The sequence below is a fragment of the Sparus aurata genome, chromosome 10 (genome assembly GCF_900880675.1).
Source record: "Sparus aurata chromosome 10, fSpaAur1.1, whole genome shotgun sequence".
NCBI lineage: Eukaryota > Metazoa > Chordata > Actinopteri > Spariformes > Sparidae > Sparus > Sparus aurata.
The window spans coordinates 34,638,936-34,657,844 of NC_044196.1; the positions used below are offsets into that span (position 1 = coordinate 34,638,936).

The window sequence follows — 18,909 nt, forward strand, 5'->3', positions numbered from 1 at the left end:
TGTGTGTGTGTGTGTGTGTGTGTGTGTGTGTGTGTGTGTGTGACATTCTGCATCTCAATCTCAAGTGAAGCAAATTGAAATTCCGTGAACACCCTGACACACTTGAAAACCTCTGGCTCTTCAGTAACGACCTTGTCTTTGTCTGACTCTCTGGTTTTCTGTGTGCTCACTAATTCATATTCATTCACTGAGCTGGACGGCGTCTGGATGATGGGAGACATGACAGCTTATCAAACTGTGATGCCGTTGAGCAACACTGGATCGGAACCTGTTGCGCTGGGCTGTGGGTTACATGTGTAGACAGTGAGAGCAGCAGTGAAGTTGGAGGTTTTTTCCTTTTCAAAGCACAAGTCACACATCACACTCTGAACGCAGCATGCCTTAATGGCTCCATAGCTGTGTTGCTTTATGGGCTATTACAGAATTTGCTTCCTCCTCTGCGACAGATTCCTCCCTGTATGACTGTTAAATGTGGCTCCAGAAACAATGAGCCTAACAGAAGAAACCGTTCACAGTGAAGGACACCCTGAGGGACTAACGGCACCACGACCTGATGTTTACTGCCATCCTCTGCTTTACAACACCGCTGTAGCCGCACTGAAAATATTAATGGGACAATGTCCTGTCCATTTGGCCACTCATCCATGGGAATTAGGTATCACAAAATACAACTAAACTGACCCGCAGGGAGTACAGCACCGGCTTTTCCTTTTTTATTCTCCTTTTAAAAAGGAAGCTCAACACCGGCTTAAATCCTCAACAGCATTACAGCCAGTGCCATCCTGTCACTTTAGAGCGAGAAGTGACCGTATCTGGTTGAGCTTGGGGGCGTACCTGAGGACAAGCTGTGGCAGCTAGCAGACTGTCAATCACAAGCATGGATCACCTAAAGCATACCCTGCTTTAGCGTCTCTTAAATCAGAACGTCATTTACAAACGCTGTAATGAACAGTAGAGTTACTGCAACGGGGTTATACGGCCCCACGCACCAGTCGAGTTCCTGCTCCAGAGAAAAATGACCAGAATATAATGATTTCACAGTGCATTTCATCTCTGAACTTACTGATGTATAATGTCATGATTTCATAACTCTATCCCTTTCACCCTTGAGTCCAAGAAATTCCCTTAAAGGGACAGTGTGTAACGATTTAAGTGATTCATTAACTCAGATCAACGTCTTCGTTCATTAGTAAGTCCTCATTGGTGAACAATTACCTCTGACAACAATCTGACTTATCCTCCTGAGCGAAGAATTACCTATCTGAATATACACAGCACGGGCGAGCTCTATGGAGGCTGCCATGTCTTTCTGGTTTTAAAAAACTATGGAGTGCCAAGAGGGTCACAAAGCACTACGTGGTACTACGTAGTAAGGCTGAACGCGTTTTCGCTCAGAGCTAGCTTGACTGCAGAACTGAGAGGGAGCTCAGCGAACGCGCTCGTCACTAACAATAACAATAACTAACTACATCTTTACCTCATTACTTGAATCAGTAGAAATACTCGACGCTGTTGGGAAAGAGTCCATATTTGAAAATGAGTTTCTTGTCCGTCAGGGCCACCGTAGCTTTCGGAACGTCTCCAACGTCTTCAGAACGGGAGGGGTGAGCAAAGGAGTGTTGCAATGTAGAACCTCACAGCTAGATGGCGCTAAATACTTGATATATTACACACTGTCCCTTTAATGTGTTTTTTTAGATAATGCGTTGACAAGAATGGGACGAATATACAAACGTACGTACGGATGGACGGACGAACAACCCAAAAACAAAATCCCTCCAGACACGACTGTCACCAGTGCAGAGGGTTAAAAACTCAAAACCAGTGACTCAGACCATAAACTCATCAGGAAACTGTTTACTGAGGTAATAAAGCAAGTGAGAAGTAGGTCATTTTCTCATAAGCTTACATAGAAATCAGAAACCAGGGGAGTTGCTCATATTTTCTACAGTCGGTCAGTCAGTCCACACCCAGAGAGGCAGTGAAACACTGCTGTTCAGGCTCATACTGAGTTGAACATTTTGAATATTTTAGGCTGGAATTTAACACAAATGCAACAGATCTGTTACCGTGGGATACGACCAGTCATCAATGGAGAAATAATGCCTCTGTTATCCCCAGAGGCAAGAAAACTGCCTTCGTCATCAGAGCAGATTAAAGGAGGACTTGGCGTCCACCAATTTGTCCATTTAAAAAACAAAAAAAATCTCAGCATTTCGCCCCCACACAGCGTCAAACAGCTTATAATGTTAATAGTACCCAGCACTCCAGCAGCAGACAGTGCATTAGCTGTGCAGTGTGAATATAGTATAAACAAAATTAGCAGGGGTTTTGCTGGTTCTGAGTAAATGGAAATGAGCTATCAGATGTAGTTAGCAGAGCCGAGGCGGTTTTCCCAACTGCATTGCATTCGTCTACATAACTAAGCAGCAAACGTCCCATCACTTTTAATTCCTTCGGCCCGCTTCACGTTCCTTCGACTTTTTCAACCGGCCGCTTTAATATATTTCACACTCTGCACCCGTCGCTGTGGGAGGCGGAGGTCACAGCTGTCAGAGGGGGAGGAGCTCCAGCTTCTTCACAGCACCGTGAAAACTCACACTGAGCAGAGCAGACCGGACGGCAGCTAACCCAAAGGGGAATCCACACATTATAAAACCATCACTCCACTTATCAGCTGACCTCCAGACAAGATGGAATAAAGCAGTGGTGGTCCAGAGTGAGGAGGACTGAAGGAACTCCAACAGAACATGACAGAACGTGGGCTGAGAGCAAATGTCAAGGCAACGCTTTTAACCCCTAGATGCTCCAGGGAGAGCTGCTTATTGGTTCAAGACAACTGCGGTGCTGCTGGACGGCAGGTTTAGTGTTTTTTAGCATGCTATGATGAGTGTAAGACCGTCCTGATCATGGTTACAGCCACACAGCATACAGGGAAAGATAAAAACACAAGAAACAAACTAAGAATTTGAGGTGTCACGACTAAAAGCATTCAAAACATTCAAAAATGAATTAAGTTTGAACTCAAAGTCTCAAAATGTTTGCATGCTTACTACATGTCAGTGCCTGAAAACCTCCTCCTTCTGGCTAACAGGCCTGCTACCTGCACTGCTAACTGAGCTAACAGCAGCTACAGTCATGCTACCCTGTTTGTTTAAAGTACGAAACAAACAGGCGACCAGTTCTTACATAGTGCACCTTTAGTGATAAATAAATAAATCGTATTTTAAAGGTTTGAATTTAGTGGAAAATTCTTGTTGAGCCTAAAAAAGAGATTTTAAATCTTGGAGATCAGTAGTTTTAGATAGGCGGGGTGTCAGCTGTCCTCTTCCGTTGGTTTGCAGCATCAACACTTCCACAGCACACACGTCACGTGTTGTTTTTAACTTCACTTTCACTTGTTTCCATTGAAGTGCAACTCTTGCGTGAACTTCCTCCATCTCACAAATCCTCGCAGTTGGTTCGTGACACCCTCTTCCTCTCTTAATTGGCTGTGTGCGTTATCACCGAGCAGAAGGCGTCAGCCGTTTCTGACTTAGGGCAGTAATTAGTGATGCGCTCTGTCATGTATTGATTTGTTGATTGATTTTTTCTCCCTTCATGTAAAGACTCTTAGAAAAACAGAAGAAATAATGTGGGGAAGACGGGTGCTGTCAGAGATGTTGTCTCTCATTAACAGCTGCATGCTGCAATTAAAGTTCTACGTGGATGTTTGTAGCCGTTTGTTCCAACAGATTCTGTCCAACCCGTTCGATATTACTCATCTAAATAAAACTGCTCGATAGTGAAATTAGAGTTCCTGTAAGACGTCTGAAGCAGGATTCACTTTGGATGCCTGTGACTCACCGGTGTCGAGCTTGGTCCCCTTGGCGCAGGCCACCATGGCTCCCATGCTGGGCTGAGAGGTCATTCCAGCCATAGAGTCCACCTAGAAAGCAACAATCAATATGAATATCATTTGAATAATAGTCTTTAAAGGATAAGTTCACTCAATCGTCATCCTATGAGCCCAATGCTGATGGAAAGCCGGGTGAGTTTCTTCATACAACATTCAATACAGAGAGAAAAAGTCTGAGAAAAGATGTGTAAATTTGTCCCAAATGTGTGCATGTAAAGTTTAATTTAAGGATTAAAGAGGGAAAAAATGATTTTCTCTATCAAAAGGGAAGTCTGGCTGTCTTCCCTGCCACTATCCAGCATATTTCAGTTAGTTTGTTACTGATTATGAATAATTCATTACTTGGCAGAGTGAAAGTTGAACCGAGTACACCAACAGAACAAACCAAAGCAAACTCATCTTTTTACTGGGTGTGTCTGATCCGTGGTGGACACTCAGTTGTTTTTTTCATAAAGTATTACAAGGAACTGCACAACAGAACAAAACCCTGCAAATACCAGCCAACTGTCTTAATGAAAGTGCCCGTGTTGGCAGCATGCGTCAGTGAGCACATTTAAAGGAAATGCTCCTGGCTTCAGCAGCCGCTCCCGCTTTATTTCACTGACATTTCACAATGCAAACTGCAGCAACTGGTAGAAAATACGTGTTTGTTAATGCTGTCAGGATAACTTATGGTTGGATCCAGGCCCAGGTCTCACGTTCATAAAAAAATAAATCGATTGTTGGTTTTATTTTACGATCACCAATGAAGATTTAAAACCTCCCCGGCTCTTTGAAAATCATGTTTTATGCACACATCATGAGGAGCTGCAGTGCAAGGACCGGACCTCATCCAGACGCCCGGAGCAACCTCGTCCCTGAATACTCACGGCCACATCCACCACGTCAGCTCCGGCCCCGGCGCAGGCCAGCATGGCGGCTACACCGGCGCCGGCCGTGTCGTGCGTGTGCACGTGGATGGGAACGTCCGGGAAACGGTCTCTCAGAGCGCCGATCAGAAGCTTGCTGCTCTCTGGCTTCAGCAGGCCGGCCATGTCCTGGATGTGAAGATGGAAGGAAACATGTCAGTGACGCCTGGTGTGATTAAGTTTAAAGGTACGCTACGTAGTTTTTGGGGAAGACACTATCTGATATTTATGTGCCCAAACAAACTCTGTTTTCATGACTGAATAAACAAAGTGACCTTTACAACACAGATTCACACTGATTTATTACATCCACGTTACCATGTTCCTCCTTTTACATTCCTTTTTAGTCTTTGAGGGAGAATTTAGGACAGGATATAAATTAACACACAAGCAGACCTAATCGAGGTCCATTAATCTGGGTTAAAATAGCTTTCTGCAACACATTTACATTTTGGTTATGGAGTCCAGGACCAAGATGGATCTGAACCACCTGTTTTAGTTCTCATTAGTGAGATGTGTGCACGCAGCACCAGCCCCAAGGCTGTTCATTAAAGCTGGAACAGAACCAAACTGATGATAATTTGGTGAAATCAGAGGAGCCAAAATAAGCAGAAAGAACACGTTTGCTAAACAACACCAGGATCCTTCAGGTGCTGGGGACTCGGATACGACCACGACAACTCCTCCAACAATCAGCGCTGATAAAGAGCTCGAGTTAGAGGAAGAAACTGCCAATCAAACACATTTAGTGCTGCAGAAAATCAAATTGTCTTTTGGGAAATATATTCAGTTAATTCAACACAAGTTTATCAAATGTTACCAAAGAGCTGGAAAATGATAACTTAAAAAGTTTTCCACAGACTCACTCTGAGGATCATTATAATGTATAAATCTTAATTGATATTAACAGAAATTCACAGACGGAGCTTAGATGTTTTAGTCGCGCTCCCTTCGGTGATGATTGCACTCGTTTCTTCTTTTTAAAGTTAACCTCATTAGCCGCGCGAGCCGTTTATGAGATTTGCCACCGCTGCGTGCGACGGTTCACACGGCGGCAGAGCGGGAGTCTTGTCATTTCACGTTTGAAAATATTCTGTCATGCTTGAACAAAGAAATTAATTTAATGTGGGCATTATCAGCCAATTCATTTAGATAAGAGGCTCCAGTATACAAGTCATTTCAACAGGAGGGAGTCGAAAAACTCGACTGTGTTTAACAGTTAGCATCTGAGTTTTTTATTAATTAAAGTGTGTGTGTGTGTGTGTGTGTGTGTGTGTTGAAGGGTTTTACTTCATCACCCGGAATTTATTTATTTATCATTTTCTGGTTAACACATTGTTCAAGAACACATATTCTCCGTTAAGTAGAGTTTTAATAGACTGAATTTTTAGTTAGATACTTTTAACACTTGTAGTTTTGTCTTTTGTTACATAAAAACACCATATTTATGAGTTAATTAAGAGAGAATGACTCTGGTAAAACCAGTTTGTAGCCCCATACTGAGCAGAACGTATCAGGATCGTTATTCATGCACAACAACTTCCATACTTTACAATCAATAAGCAGAAAGTAGATGGTTAACGTCTGGTAGTTGTTTATGGTCACGTGGAAATAAATATATAAATTTGACTTCAGAGATCTTCTCCTCACTCTCATGCCGATGGTCGGCAGTCAAGTCGGGTTCGTAGTCCACAAAACATTTTCTAGAGCTTCACAGCAGAACTACACAACAGCGTTCTGCTGAAAGACTGAAGTAGATTAAGGAGAAAAAAAAGTAAACAAATTAAAATTAAAATGACAACTCGTCCGGTGCAATCCATGTATCTATTCCAAACTGATTTGAAAAGATGTTATTGACACCCTCGACTCGTGGTTGAGCTAACGCTTTTAGCTCAGCAGCTAAAGTGAGGATTACCATTCAATAAAGGGTTTAAATAACCTCTTTTCAAATCGATGTGTGATCCCGGGTGGTCTGCAGACTTTAAGCAGCTCGAGCTGTGTGGAGCTGTTGTACGTAGTTATTTTCAGTCTTTGCTTAACATTTTAAAACCAGTCCCCATCCACTTCTGTTGTTTTAGAGAAAGCTGTAATGCTGTTTTGCTCCAAAGCTCCAGAAGTGATTTGTGGTTTATGAAACTTGCTAATGAGCAACTAGTAATGTTAATGTTAATATGCATGGTGCCTTTCTTTTGTATTGCACTGAACACAACCAGAATTCTGCCATCATACGTGATATTAGCAACAGAGATAGAACAAGTTGCTGCAGAACAGGCCGATCGTTAACAGCCGTGTGACAGAAGTGAGGCCAAACTCTGCACATACAAAGCTTTCATCAAAAAATGCCAGTTGTGTCTTTCCTGCCAGTTGTGTTTGATCCAAATACGAGAGAGTTTGCGTCCCAGTGCTGCTTAGTGCAGACTGCACATGTAAGTGCCGTCCCTCAGTGTGATGACATGCATGGAAACGTGTGCACACATGAGATTAGATGGTGTGTACACAACAGAAAGTACAAACAAAGATTCTATCCAGCTGGTTTTAAGTCATTCTGGTGGCAGATGGGCAAATCATTTCCCACACACAAGCAAACAGTCAAAGTCTTCAGATTATCACAGGGAAGGAAAAAGTCAAACTTCTCTAAAAAGGAAACACAGTTTTTATTCCCTCACCTTGATGCACAGGATGTGCGTCCCGGCTTTGACAAGCTCATCTGCAAGTTTCAGGTAGTAGTCCAGGGAGTACTTCTGCCTCATCGGGTCAGAGACGTCGCCTGTGTACGAGATGGCCGCCTCCACTACGCCGCCTGCAGCTCCAGCAGCCTCCATGCCCAGCAGCATGTTCGGCAGGTAGTTCAGGGAATCGAACACGCGGAAGATGTCCATGCCGTTCTCCTTGGCCACCTCGCAGAACCTGGTGGGGATGGAAAGGGGAGGAAAATAAAAATGTGAGCCAACAGCACACACGGAATAATGGTTTTATAATTGTATTCAGTGTTTAGTCACATTTCCAAACTCCCTCACCCTCCGACTCCCCCCAAGAAGTTATAGTTATTGGCAACGAAATGAAACGCACTGTTACTCTGAGTAAACTTCTGGATTTTTCTGGGTCTGACATTGAGGGTAAATATATAGAACTCAGCAAAATATAGATCAAAGTTCTTGTCGCTCAAATGCTTTGGCTTCGTCTGTCAGAGCCCTTTGTAAACTCTGTTTTTAGATGAAGATATTACTCTTAGCATACAGTCGTTTTTTAAATCCACATTCAAAGCAAAAGACAGAAATAGGTGAGAGAGACTGTCAGGACTCTCACACGTATAATGAGTTTGCCTCCGAGCTCGCTGCAGCCCAGATAATAGCACACATCCTGGTCGGGATAAGCTGTTTATATCCACCTCCATATCGCCACTCATAAATAAATATCGCTGTACCTGCGCAAATACAATATTCTCACTATTTCCATGAAAAGTGAGCTTACACAGCGTGCAGGAGCCCACAATAACTGAGAGAAATGTATACCCGCCTCATTATCCAAGCCGCTAGTGGTAAATCCCTCCTATTATTGCCTTGGCCCCGGTATCTTAATCAGGTTTTTCATAACTGGGGTGAGTGCTTACTGTAGCCGTGTTACTGTGAATGCAATATTTGCACACAGTGAGAGCTTTTGTTTTGGCAAACAAACAGACTCGCTTAATGTTGTGCTATGAGAGGATTACTGGTCCAGCGTCTGCGTGTCCAGTGTTTATTCAGCGCTGTAATGCATACCAGTGCTGTCTAGTGGACGCTGTTTGGCAGCGAATCAAAAGCGCTACACGGGCCTACGTATGTGACTCACAGCTGATGTAACTGTTTATTCATGTGGATGAGAAAGCTGAGTTTGTGTCAGAAAACTTCTCAAGAAGCTGCAGAGTGTACGGCACTGTGACCCTGTGACACTCCAAATCAAATAAATGAAATAAAATCTCTCTTTGATTTGATTTAGTTAATGAAGACGTTCAGGCCTCCCGACTGCAGCGCCGACAACGTCGAGGGCGAAGGAGTGACGGAGCGAAGGGAGAGCCGGGTCCAACAGATCAAAGTCATTAATCACAATCATGCGCAAATTTTCAATGGCACTCCCCCCGTGGGACCCTGACAGGGAGAAGGGGTGGAGAGGGGGAGTTAAAGAGAGGTGTAGAGAGATGAATGGAGGCATGAACAAGGGGAGTAATAAGAGTGTGGAGGATAAATAATGACTATATGATAGCAGAGAGGGGAATGCAAAAACATGGGGGAGAGGGGAGGTCTGCCTGCCTGTGATTCAAGGGGAAGGAGGGAGGAGGGGACAGCTGCATTAGTCATAAAGCCACTACTAATTTATTTTAGGTGAGAGGAATTACACAGTGCAGGTGTGTGTGTGTGTGTGTGTGTGTGTGTGTGCCCGTATATACGTGAGTCATCTCACATCATCGAGGCAGCTTGTGAATCCATTTGGAAAAGTGTTTGAGGCATGTGTTTGCATGTGTGTAGGCACAGGAGTATTTATGGGCCTAAACGCATTAGTGGGTACATCTGTATCAGCAGTGTGTGTGTGTGTGTGTGTGTGTGTGTGTGTGTGTGTGTGTGTGCATGCAGATCACTGAGCACGGTAGGAGGTGATAGGAAAACATCAACCAAATTGACCCGACTGAATGTGTGTGTCAGTGATGTGGTCTGTGGGCAGCTGCAGGACAGTGAATCCATTTATACATACAGAGAGAAAGCAGCTGTGTCTGTAGGCGTCAGCGGAACAATGCTTAGGATGTAGGTCAAACACATTCACAGGAGAGCCATTTCATATTTATTGTTCATGTTGGGAATGAATACCAAAATATATAATATAATTAAAGAAACTCTTGCTCTCGACTGAACGACTCCCCACGGCTAGCTGGGCAGGAAGATGTGTTGTTAGCAAGGTCTCTTCTTCTTCTTCTTCTAATAAATACACAAATAAACAACTCTTTTAAATGCTGCAGTCAAAGATACATAAGTAAAATTGTCTAAAGTCCAGAAAGGCTACACACACACCAGCATTTGATTTATTGATTGACGCTAAAGAGTTATTCCATCAATCTTATCGGTGTTTACAGGTGTTGTGGTTCCCACGGAAGCTGCATGCAACCTCATACTTTAATCTTCCCCCAGTGATTTCACTCAGTGGCTAAGATGCATTGTGGGAAATGTAGGCACCAGGTTCTGAATAAGAAGAAGAATGCACAGAATGAAAAAGCTGATCTCTCTGTTTCTGCGGTATCGATTTCGATAATTTGTTTTTCAATTGTCCATAATTATTCCAAATTATTCCTTTTTTCAAAACCCAGCACCTACATTACCCATGATGCAACATAACCACTGAGCACTGTCACTTGAGTTACCCTTGAATTTATTATTTCAAGGATGATGCACTACATGTGCTGCGTCTCAGTTCAGGTCTGCATCCTTCTGAGGAGCATGAGCCACGTGAAGTCTGTCCCAGTCTGAAGGCTCCTCCAGATGCTCCTTCTTCTCCCTGTTTCTGGAGGATGCACCGCTACGATCCTTCGTGGCCTCACATATCCCAAGATTCTTTGCGCGCCCGAAAAAGAAGAAAGAAGGAGAGAAAATGGCGACATCGCGTGGCGTAGATCGTCACTTTCGGGGCCTGGGCCCGCAACCAGGAAATGCTCCAAAGGCTAGACTGTCACATTTAACAACGGCTGACGAGGTTAACAAGGTCTCTCTGAAGGACTCGCCTTCAAAGACCACAAAGGCCGAGTCCTTCAGAGGATGCAGACCCTGAACTGACACACAGCCAAACAGCAGCCATTGTGATCATATAACAAGTCTCGATGTTCACATCCACAGAAACAGAACAAAACCAGAGAGACCTCCTCGCGGGCTGTGTGCTCCGGTCGAGTTGATCGACGGCACTGAATACTTCACAGAACAGTCTTTGCAGAACATTATGATGTCACAATGAACTTGACCTTTGACCCTTTAGAAATAAAATGTCATTACTTCATCATTGTATTCTTCAGGACCTTTTCTGCCATAATCATCACATGAATTCTTGAGTAAAATGTTAAAATGTTATGTGAGGTCACAGCGGCCTCGACCACCAAAATCTAATCCGTTCATCCTGGAGTCAGAGCGGACTTTGTGCCTCCTGTGTGAAAGATAAAGGACTCTATCTGAGAGACTTCAACCAAAACAGAAACCTCAGACCATAAACATAATACACTATTCACATTTAGAGAGTTATAATGAACTAAACTAGTATAATCTGAAGAGTACAAACGGTAGCTGGATGCCAGAGAAGTTGTATCTTGTCAGAGGAGTAGGTGGTGTAAGCTGTAGCTCCAGCCTACACCTTTTATAGACTGCAGCAGATCTTCTGTGTTGTGTTGCTTTTTCATGTTCCAGTATTAGTTTCTAATAAAGTAACATTAGGTAACATTTTCATCTTAAAATACTTTGTGAGGCAGCTGGATTTTCTTGAAAGCAGCATTACGTAACTTTGCTTTAAAGTAACGACTTCAATATCATGTTGATGGTGAAGTGTCGGTTACAAGCAGGATGAAAATCACTAAACTTACAGCCTGAAGTATTTTTAATGCAACATAAGTCAACATTAAGCTAGTGAGTGTATAAATGTACATTTACAGCCTGGATTTGTGTGTCAGCATGTTTCCATAGCAATACTGGAGATAGTGGCTGCTCTGGGTGGCACCGTTAACTCTTGATTGGTTAATAACTGCATTTAATTACTAAAAAAATGGAAGTATAAAGTGTGTGTGTGTGTGAGAGACTCACTTAAAGACAGCATTGTCAGGGTAGTTGGTGTAGCCCACGGCGTTGGCGCCTCTCAGCAGCATCTGGAAAGGAACGTTGGGGATCAAAGCTCTCAGCTCCTGGAGCCTCTTCCATGGACACTCAGACAGGAAGCGCATGGCCACATCAAAGGTAGCACCTACACACACACACACACACACACACACACACACACACACAGACACACACACACACACACGGAGAGGGTATGCAGTTTATTTCAGTTGTCATCTCAAGTCTCATCTGTCATCCCGACTTTGATGTCAATTTTAGACTCGAAAAGTCATATTTCAAACTCATCCCATTGCACACACACACACACACACACACACACACACACACACTCTCACAATATCTGATGATACTTGCACATTCATTGTTCATTCCAACACTTCCATCATTTAATTGTAAAGTCACTTTAACAATCTGAGAGACGTTTCAGTGGAAGAGGCGAAAAATAAAAGCGATAGCCATCTCTCATTTCCCTTTCTGCGGGGACCAGATTAGCGAATCTCATACCCGTTTATCATATCAGCCAGAAATATTGAAGCCTCCAGTGGTTTTCTGCTGATCCAACACAGCTGTCATTAAATTTCATTCTCCTTGCTCTCGTACATTTGGACACGGTGAGAATACAAAGCGCCGCTGCGGGTTCCCGACTCTGGGAGGAGCAGGAATGCCCTGGAAAAGATCTGGATTTGAGCCTACGTCAGCGTCTCTTCCACTCCTGCTGCAGAGCGGAAATGACTCGGAGCAATCCTGATCTGATGTTAAACATATTAGTATTAATGTTTCAGAGCACGTGAGGTATAAAAACATGACGCTGAGCGAGGAATTCATCAGGGGCTGCAGAATTTGGTCTAATAATTTGATAACGGGAATGAAGAGCGACAGCTGGGCCCACATATCGGAACATTAGGCTGCTGAGCTCGCCTCTTTTTGGAAAGACAGGCAGCCTCCAATCTGTCATGAAGATGAGCTGAAATAAATCAGAGAGGAAGATGGAAACGAGCCTCTTATGCAACGTCCACGATTGCCAGAAATGTATTCAACATTAATGTTCTTTTTAAAGATAGTTGCAGATAAAAATGTGATATTTTGGGCAAAACGGTCTCCTGGAATGGGTGTTGTGGGATTGTATGAGCCTGAAACATCAACAGTAAAGTCAGTAATTAAACAGTTTGCATGGTCTTATATTGGCAAACTCTTTACTGCATCCAAATGTCCCCTGCTGAGAAAATATAGCTCTCTGAAATCAGCTTCCATCTCGTGCACATGGGCCAATAAAGGAAAGCCCATGATGAATAAAAATGATTTATATCTATAATTTCAATCGTTGAGCTACATCAACACACACATCTCAGCATTTTTTGCTTAAGTGTGCAATTATGGCCCTGATGCATCGGACAGTTCATCCTGCTCGATCAATTTTTATGTCATCTGCGATTCTGCTTTATTGCTGGGGATTGGTTGATTTGCGTTTGTGCCTGTCAGATCTTCACGCTGCAGCAAAGAGATTCCTTGAAACACGCACCGGCAGCCCGAAACACTGCGGGGCAGAACCACACGCACGCACTGAAATGAACACAATGCATTAATTAAGAATCGGCCGCTGTAGCATCTGATAAATGTGCCAATTGTGAACGAGACACAGGGAACCATATAGATACATTATGTGACCTAATTCGTGTTACTGTATCTTCTATGGTGTTGGGAGGAACGCTATATCAGGAAGGGACTTAATCCTCAAAGGGCTTTCACAGGCTTAATCTCTTCAATGATTCATTCTGCCTCTAAGCAGCTGAAACATGTGAAAGCAATATTCCCTATCTCAGATCCTCGTGTTCAAAAAGAGAAAGGATTCCTGCATAGGGACAGTGTGTTCAATACTCACGTGGTCACCTCCCTTTAGTCATTTATTCTGGTACCAAGTCATTTGAACACAGCGGGGTGCAATATTCTCCATCTCTGATCACATTGTAATAGAAGTGCATTGTATAGGGACGCTCAGTTATTCCTCCTGTGATGACTCACTGATTTACGTGGAACTGTTTAGAGGTGCAGTTATGAGGCGTCACTGTGGGACAGTGTGTGCTGGAGCTGAACTTTTTACCGCAGCGTGGTCGTCTAATTTGTGCTTCACAGGCCGAATCAATACCAGGCGAGAGCACGCCAGCCAACCAGTGTGTCTGTGAACTTTGAAGGTTGAGTGAATGATGGCTGTTTAGCAGCGGGGAGGGGAAACTAACTGCTCTTCACACGTGATCTTCAGATCTACTGTAAATGATCAGAACATTCTCCTTCAGTTTTATTAGATGAAACAGCCCGTAAAGAGTATCCGGCTTCTGTATGAACCCTGATGAAACAGGAGAAAACTGGAGACATTTGATTGATTTTAGCGTCAGAGAAAGAAACAATACGTTCTCACTCACAACTCTTAAAACTTGGCAGGTTGGTCAGCGGCCTCCAGCTTCACATTATGATTGACCTTCCACCCTGCATATAAAAGGCTCTGTGATCAGGACATAACTGATGATGAGTAATGTACACGACATCAAACTACCGCTTGGTCACAGATGAGACATGAACCTCAGTCCTGTGTGCGACCCATCCAAACACCTTCTGCCCCCTGAACACCTTGCTCTTACACTAGAGAATCACTTTGACCCGTGTCCTTAGAGAGAACCTACGAGGACAAAGTTAGACCAGATGTGATGACAGCGAGGACAGCCTGAAGAATTACAGTATCGAGGAGAGAGAGAGAGACGAAGCTCGCTGCATGAAGAGGTGTAAAACGCCTTGCTGATCCAAATACCACGTTCCTCAAATGGGCCTGTAACTGAGATATTTTGGAGAGAACTGAACAAGTTTTCATCAGCTTTCATCCACAAGATGTTGAGATCTGTTTTGAAATTGGTCTTAATCAACACGAATATCTAAGAGTCAGTGATAGAAGCAGCGAACAAGTGAGTCACCCCGCTTCCTTTTCATATCGAAGTAGAGCTGCACATGCTCGGCTCTGATTGGGCCGGATGTTTCTGATCGGGTATCTTTCACATCAGCTTTTTTCAAAACATCTGGCTGTCGACAGTCAAAAGCAGACAAGTGCTCTACTGCAAATGGTTTCAACCTTTGGGGTCGGGAGTTAACTGTCAGGGGTCACCAGATGGTAAGATTAAAAACAAAAACACGTTTTAGACTTTTTTTTACAGTAAACTGACGGCAGCACTGATATCATTTGTTCCTCCTGACACCATTCGTGTCCACATGAGTCATTTTTACTGCTACTGAAAGCTGAAAGCCTGGATTTCCTTTTCACCGATTTACTTTTATTTATTTTGCACTTTTTCAAAGCAATGTCACAAAGTGCTTTACAGAAAGCAACACTAACTATAACTCCTCAGTCAGTCACGCTGCGGCAGCGTTAGCATCCTCAGAATCAAAGCTATCAGGCGAGGTCGTGTTCTGCATGATTACAAATGATGGTAAACAACATTTAATATAAGTGTGGGCCGAGACATTTATTGAAGTCTTCAAATATAAGACAATTAAATGATAAAGAGGCCTTTACTGTACGCTCCTTAATCAAAGCGCTCTCCCCTTTCAGACAATGAGACGTGAGAGACGAGGGCCTTCCTGGCACCTATTCAACTCTTTCCTCCAGAGTGACGGATTGAGTTCAGCGCCAGTTTTCACAGTCTCTCTTCAAAGATTTACTTTTAATGTAACTGCTCAAACATGGCGAGGCTGAATCCGTGTCATCCTTCTCCAATCAGCCTCATAATAACACCAGGATGTGCTCGGAGACGAGTTAAACGTCTTTTTATCGCGAATTTTCTCCTGGATGATTTACTTTAGCTGCAACCTGTTCAAACACGAGACGAGCGGACGGTTGTTTAATGTGAGATCTGCTCGAGGGCCAGACGACTCACATGCTTGACATTTTGTAAAAGTGTACGCTGGTTTTGAACAAAAACAGTAAAATATTAGATTTTACTCTGATCACATTCCAGAAAGGCGCTCAGTTACAGAACCACTCTGACATTATTCTGTGTGTAAGAAAAGCAAAACATTTAAACGAACACATTTTGCCTCGATTCTGTTGTCGGCAGAATCGCTCTGTTTTTCTAAATACTTTGTGTTCCCACTTAATTCGTCTAATTAACATCAAAATATTAATATGCACAGGAAGCGTATCATTACACAGTAAACTAGTAAAGTGGCAGGAAGCTTCCAGGGGAATATCTCTCTCTAGAATTTATTCTGCCTTTAAGTGTTTAAGTAATTATAAGAAAAGCACTATTGTGTTTTCTCTGACTCATAATCAAATCATGCAGGAACTACTCACGCCTCGAGAGGATTCAGCTGCATTTTACATTTCTCTTCGATGACACATGACGTCTACGATAATCTCACACTCCAGAATCATCATGTCAGGAGGAGTTTCAACTGCTCAGCCTCCTGTTTTGGATTTGATTTCACTGATGTGCACCTGCTGTCGGTGTACAAATGAGGGAGCACATACACACCGAGTTCTTCTGAAGACAGAAGACTGTTTAAACTTCGAGATATTTGAGACGGAAGAATTCAAGACTGCAAGTCAAACATTAGTGCTGGGAGAATTTAGAGTTTATACACAAAGTAAGATTCACTTTTCCTCAGAGACGTGAAAATTCGACAGTGTTTACTCAGAGATTTCACTGCAGCATTCGTCCAGATTAGAAGTGTTTAACATGTTGTCCACTCAATACGTATGCACATGTATTGTATTTATGTTTATAATCGTTCATATTGAAGCATAATACTAACCTGACTTCACAGATGGTTTGTTATACAAAACCATCTGTGAAGTCCTCCTGGAGAAACGGTTTAGAAAAGAGCCGGTCCTGTTAAAGAACGTGACGAACCATCTGTCCATCAAAGGTTCATTTCAGCCAATCAGATGAGCAGCAGGGGAGCAGGAACAGCGCAGACAGTTGGTGAATCAACCTCTTTCCGAAGCCTTTCATGAAAATCCTTCAGCGCCGTTCTTTCTTCTGTCAATGAAATGTACTCTTCACTTCTGATGTAACAGATGCTACAGCAGCATCAATGCTAATCTCTTCAGGAGCCGCCGCTGCAGTTCTCTAACAAACAGTTGCTATCCTCGCTGCTCGTCACATCTAAATCACCGCCAGCAGTTCCTACAAGGATGCCGACTGGTTGGTGTTGGGGAGGAAATATGATTCTCCCAGGACAGTATGTCTCCACACAACAGGAGGCCATTTGTGTCTTGTGCAGACGTTAAAGTCTGGATATTGATAGTGACGACTGCTCTATAAGGAATCTTCTCATGGTCTCTGCAACCAAGATACTCAAAGCTACTGTAGATACGTTTACAGAACAGACAAACCAAACAAAGGTTAAGATAACTGCTAGTGTTAACTCGTAAGGAGGCCTTCGATCTGTCTATGTTAGCAGACTAAGTGTCTCTGACCTATTTCACCTGTTAGTCCTCTGCTGCAGGGCAGACACTCTGCATCTCCCCCTGCTATGTTATTAAACAGATAACATGTAGTGCAGCACTTCCTCCTGAAGCTGTAAGATATCATTTGGACACTTGGGAAGACTTGTTAGGATTATCACGGCAGCACTCTGTGCAGACAGACGTGATGTGATGTTGTTATGTTCTATAATCTCAGCGTAAGTCATCGATGTCTCTGAGTCTTCTTCATCTCTCCTGAACCGTCAAGAGAGCTGAAAGTCCACAACAGCTGGAACTAGGACTGGGATAAAATTCTGCTCTGGCAGTATATTGTGATTCATCCTCATGAGATATAATTATCAATATGCTGGCAACATGATGTATCAGTAGATGATCATTTTGAAATATAATGTTTCTGGCAGTATTTCTGTATCATGATAGTGTTTCCCACAGAATGGCTGCGTACCTGTGGCCGGGGGACGGCGTTTCATTTCACCAGAGACCGTCTGTCTGTCTGCAGACCACGAGTGATCGACAGCAGACAGGAGGGGAAGAGCGAGGGATCATTGTCACCCTGTAAATCCGTCGCGGATGGCGTCATTCCCGTGGATTCGTAAAGTAAAAGTCGTCTATAAAATGCTCACATGGGTCACTGAATATATTTGAACCACTGTGGTTTGGCTACAAGCACAAAGTTGTAAATAGTTGAAAATATAATAATAAATATATATAAACATATGTCAGACGTAACGTAGGTGTCAACTACAACCAAACTCATAACATCATAACAGTGTTATGTGTTGAAGTAAACATGTATGTAACACAAGTGATGAGGACAGAGACACTGTGCCATCAACGTGATTTTGAAGCTGTTATTTTAAGGCGAGAAAAGTTACAAAATGCTGCTTTAAAGAAAACCTAGCTGCCTCAGAAATGAACCATAACACAACCCCATCGATAGTTTCAGTTTTTAAACTCTTACCCTGCTGCTGCTGCTGCTTCTCTTTGGGCTTTTAAACTGTTCAATGTGGTTTGGGCTTTCAAAAACCACCAGAAGTCTCAGTTTTGAATCAGGAAGCTCCGAGTCAATTAACGGCTTTAATGTTCACCCATAAACTGGTCTCAAAGCTCTCCATCAGGCTTTATTGACTATTTTTGCACAATTTCCTGTTTTTCACACAGATGAAACTGATAGCAAGTAACCCTGCAGAAAGTCGACTTTGTGCTCGTACAGGACAGTACAGATATGTCCGAGCATACTGTGAGCTTCCTGTCCTCCACAGCAGATTCATCAGTGTTTACATCCTCAGCAGCGAGGTCGTGTTCTGCGTGATTATGAATGATGGTAAACAACATTTTAATATAGGTGTGGGCTGAGAAAAGGTGGACGCTTTTTTCCCTCCCCTCCAAGTCTTCAAATATAAGATAATGAAATGATAAAAAGGCCTTTATGCTCTTTAATCAAAGCACTTTCCCCTTTCAGAACTGCGTCAGTATAATGAGGCACACAGGTACACGGGCCTTCCCTGGCACCTATTCAACTCTTTCCTCTGGAGTGACGGATTGAGTTCAGCGTCAGTTTTCACAGTCTCTCTTCAAAGATTTACTTTTAATGTTACTGCTCAAACATGGCGAGGCTGAATTCGTGTCATCCTTCTCTGGTCAGCCTCATAATAGCATCGCGATGTGCCGGGAGATGGAAGACGGGAAGCGTTTAAGCCCCTTTTATCAAAAATATCTCCTCAATGATTTACTTTAGCTATAACCTTTTTATCTGTTCAAACATGAGACCAGCAGACAGTTGCTTAATGTGAGATC

At 43.1% G+C, this 18,909-nt stretch overlaps 1 protein-coding gene across 2 annotated transcripts in view; it reads right to left on the reverse strand.

The window, feature by feature from the left end:
- The window catches only part of pcxb (pyruvate carboxylase b), a 310,653-nt gene that overhangs the window by 38,979 nt on the left and 252,765 nt on the right, over positions 1–18,909 (reverse strand). For both annotated transcript variants that reach the window (XM_030431366.1, XM_030431367.1), the window contains exons 16-19: positions 11,610–11,766; positions 7,473–7,713; positions 4,768–4,935; positions 3,847–3,928 (exon numbers count right to left, since the gene is read on the reverse strand). In XM_030431366.1, the coding sequence (XP_030287226.1) occupies positions 3,847–3,928; positions 4,768–4,935; positions 7,473–7,713; positions 11,610–11,766 (648 nt within the window). The remainder of the gene's footprint in view (positions 1–3,846; positions 3,929–4,767; positions 4,936–7,472; positions 7,714–11,609; positions 11,767–18,909) is intronic.